This window comes from Triticum urartu, unplaced genomic scaffold (genome assembly GCF_003073215.2).
Source record: "Triticum urartu cultivar G1812 unplaced genomic scaffold, Tu2.1 TuUngrouped_contig_6573, whole genome shotgun sequence".
NCBI classification, from domain to species: Eukaryota; Viridiplantae; Streptophyta; class Magnoliopsida; order Poales; family Poaceae; genus Triticum; species Triticum urartu.
Window position 1 is genome coordinate 1 of NW_024117344.1, and position 3,752 is coordinate 3,752.

The 3,752-nt window shown below is 44.8% G+C and overlaps 1 protein-coding gene across 1 annotated transcript; it reads left to right on the plus strand.

The window, feature by feature from the left end:
• Positions 1 to 909: 909 nt before the first annotated feature.
• LOC125530808 (bidirectional sugar transporter SWEET13-like) lies at positions 910 to 2,904 on the plus strand. The gene is made up of 5 exons (XM_048695219.1): positions 910 to 1,197; positions 1,559 to 1,595; positions 1,691 to 2,063; positions 2,160 to 2,279; positions 2,366 to 2,904. The coding sequence occupies exons 1-5, from the start codon at positions 1,146 to 1,148 to the stop codon at positions 2,669 to 2,671; spliced, it is 888 nt and encodes a 295-aa protein (XP_048551176.1). The 5' UTR covers positions 910 to 1,145; the 3' UTR covers positions 2,672 to 2,904.
• The last annotated feature ends 848 nt before the right edge of the window (positions 2,905 to 3,752 follow it).

Here is a 3,752-nt window from a genome sequence, read left to right on the forward strand (position 1 = left end):
TTCGTTCCCACCAAAATCACTTGCCTCGGCGCCCCCGGGCGCCCCCCAGCGCGCCGGGTTCGGCCTGGATCAGTCAGCGCCAGTTTCGGCCAAAACCAGCAAAAAATAGGCTTCAGGGGGCGTGACTAGGCCGATTTTTAGGCGTCGGCGCTTAAAAATCGCCTGGGGGGAGGGGGGCTGTTGGGGACGCGGCTAGAGATGCTCTTAGGCCTTGTATTGGTCTTGTATGACTTTGTTTTTGCTAGTTTGTGTGGTTCTGTTGGCTGTGTATATCTTAGTCACACAGAGGCCTAAAGTGAACTCATTTGGATTGTATTCCCTTGAAACTAATCTTTTGAGGTCTATGGTAGCTATATTTGGATGAGTTTAAGATGAGAAACACTATTTGAATGTATGTGCAATGCCATGTACCTCTTTAACTTTATACAACGTCTGTAAGATGAAAATTGTATTTGTGCATTCATCACTAAAAAGTACGAGGATGTCAGCATATTCATTTAATAACTCTTTGCTTAGATTTTTTTAATGCAAAAGTGCCGCTAAATTAATTCAGCTACTGGACACTAGAGTCCTCTCAATTGGGCTATTACCACACTCCAAAGATCTAGGCTGGGAAGGCTGGAAGAATGACGTAGCATAACACAATTCGGGTTGTACAACAATTTAGGAGCAGATGTATGCACACTAAAGCTAAAGTGTACACCAAAGCAACAACTTTAGAATTTTTTCATCATTATCTCTATCAAGCGTAGCACATTAGATTTTTCGCGGGAAAAAGCATAGCATGTTAGATAAGCTCAATTATGCATCGTTGGAAACCTTTTCCCTTTCTAGAAAGCCAATCATTAATTTTGTGTGGCATATCTGTGACCGGAGAGCTTGCATACACCAAGGCAGTCATGTCATCTTCTGCCTATATAAAGCACCCCATTACCAACCTTACAATTCAGGCCAAGAGTTCCAACCAACACAGAGAGCTCTCCTCTTAAGACCTCTCCCTTCTCTCCGCCAGGAGTCTAGGGTTAGAGAGAAAGAGTGAGCGAAGAGCAAAAACAACCTCTAGCCCCACTGTTGATTTAATTTGCCAGCAGGCTTGTTGTCAACTTCATATCTATCTCATTTACCTTCAATATCTTCGTATCACAATGGCTGGCCTATCCATGGAGCACCCTTGGGCATTCGCCTTCGGCCTACTAGGTATATTATTCTCAACACGAACAAAAGATGTCCTCGAATTACCCCTTGTATTATGATAGTTTCTTATTACAGCTGCTATTTGCTAGTGCAGTACTAGTAGGCTACTTTGTGTCATTTAATATCAGCCTTTCGCAACATCTATCTATATATGTTATCTTTGCCACTGATTGAATAACTGATGTAGTCTAGTACTAGCACTAGTGACATCTAGCTCGGTGCACCAAGAGCCCATCAAGAAACAACAACAAAGCAAATTTGCCTATGTTTTTTTTTTGCAAACAATAAAGCGCATAAAAAGATGTAAATGTGTCCTGCAATTATCACAACTCGTTGCTAACTTCGCTAACTTTGTGCTGTGCAGGCAACATCATCTCTTTCACGAGCCTCCTGGCCCCGATGTAAGCAACTGTCTCTGTCATTTCTGGTTTTCATTTGATTGATCATGTCAATAAGTTCTCTCATAACTAATGTACACACAAACCTAAAATATTAGACCAACATTCTACCGGATCTTCAAGAGCAAATCCACGGAGGGGTTCCAGTCGGTGCCCTACGTCGTGGCCCTGTTCAGCGCGATGCTGTGGATCTTTTACGCGCTGGTGAAGACCGGTGAGGGCCTCCTCATCACCATCAACGCTGCCGGCTGCGTCATCGAGACCATCTACATCGTCATGTACCTCGTCTACGCCCCCAGGAAGGCCAAGATTTTCACAGCCAAGATCGTCCTCCTACTCAACATCGCCGGCTTTGGCCTCATCTTTCTCCTCACTGTCTTCGCCTTCCAAGGCGAGACCCGCGTCGTCTCGCTTGGCTGGATCTGCGTCGGCTTCTCCGTCTGTGTCTTCGTCGCGCCGCTCAGCATCATCGTGAGCCCTCGACTGATAAACTTAGTTGTATATATTGTTGCTCATGGTGCGACCTTTGTATGTGTTAACTCACTATTTGTTCTGTCCATTCCAAAGGGTCGTGTCATCAAGACCAAGAGTGTGGAGTACATGCCCTTCTCCCTCTCCCTCACGCTCACCCTCAGCGCCATCGTCTGGTTCCTCTACGGCCTGCTCATCAAGGACAAATACGTCGCGGTAACTATACAACCCTTATATTGGTCGATACATATACGCATACAATTCTCAAGCATGAGCACTGACGATCAACTTTCTGTTTCCAGCTCCCAAACATCCTTGGCTTCACCTTCGGGATGATCCAGATGGTCCTCTACATGTTCTACATGAACGCGACGCCCGTGGTGACAAGCGATGTGAAGGAGGTGAAGGAGGCATGGAAGGTGCCTGCAGAGGACCAAGTCGTCGTGATCAACGTCGGCAAGGCCGACAAGAGCTCGTGCGCTGAGGTGCGCCCGGTCACTGAGATGGCTAGCGCCGTGGACGTCCCCAGGAGATGCGCTGCTGAGGCGGCGGCGCCGAGGCAGCAAGTGATGGCGGTGGACTTTGCCCGCTCTGTCGAGGTGGTCTAGATGCAGCCACGCATGGCTCATGCATGAGTCATGCAAGCTTTAATATTCGTACAACCTTTCTGGAGGGTATGCAGGGCTCTAGATTCCCGCATGCGGGGTATGCGATGCCTTTGTTCTGTTATATCAACGTGTTGATAATATGAGGCATAAACCATGTATCTGCAGTGTATAGTGCAGGTGCCAGTATTGTTGCCCATCTGAAGTTTCCTGAGAAATTTATTTTGTAAACTACAGGAGAATCTGTCTATGCCGAGTAGTCGGCTGTTTGCCAAGTGTTGTTTCATGGGGTGCTCGGCTTACAGGCCAGTATGTCGAGCACCGTCACAAAACACTACGCATATATACGGTACTCGGCATACAACCCATGAACCAATATGTCGAGCATCTTAAAATACACTCGACACACACTTGGTATTAGGCAAACACAAAAAGAAAAGAAACACTGGGCACGCATACACAAGTTGCTGGGCAAATGTTTCACCTCGTGTCTCCTACGGTTGTTGTTGACGGATCTGCTACTGTGGGTGTAGTATGCTCAGTGCCTCTTGTGAGGTACTCGACAAACATTATACGCTAAATGTATGCCGAGTACCCAAAAAAGCACTTGACATTTTTTTTAATCTATATCCTCTATTATTTGTTCTTTTTATTGTCCGTTTCTTTCTTCTATTTTCTATATTTCCTCTTTTCACAGCCTTTACTTTCTACTCCACTATATTATTTTCTTTGTTCTTTTCATTGTACACATTCTTTCTTCTGTTTTCCTTTTATTTTATTTTTTCTAAATTTTTCTTTCTTTCTTCCATTTCCCTTTCTTCCATATTTTCATTGTATTTCCTTTTCTTCATTTGTTAGTTTATATGTTTATTATTAATATTGAAAACGGACCAAATTACATGAAATCATGGCGACAAAGCGTTGGGTTTATCAAGCAGGTGCTGGTCTCGTTCCTCTCATGTCCTTGAAACTTTTTCTGCACTCAACTGACACATGCCAGACACTGGCCCTTTCCCGGGGTCGTCTACTTTATCCGGGTCATTTATTGCATTTCTAAGGTTTTAACGCTAGAAATTCTAGATCT

Excerpts from the sequence above, each read along its gene's own strand:
- LOC125530808 (XM_048695219.1), top strand. The coding sequence starts at position 1,146 with ATGGCTGGCCTATCCATGGAGCACCCTTGGGCATTCGCCTTCGGCCTA. Across the intron at positions 1,596-1,690 it reads ACGAGCCTCCTGGCCCCGAT|ACCAACATTCTACCGGATCT; the intron begins GTAAGCAACTGT and ends CTAAAATATTAG. Across the intron at positions 2,280-2,365 it reads TCAAGGACAAATACGTCGCG|CTCCCAAACATCCTTGGCTT; the intron begins GTAACTATACAA and ends TTCTGTTTCCAG.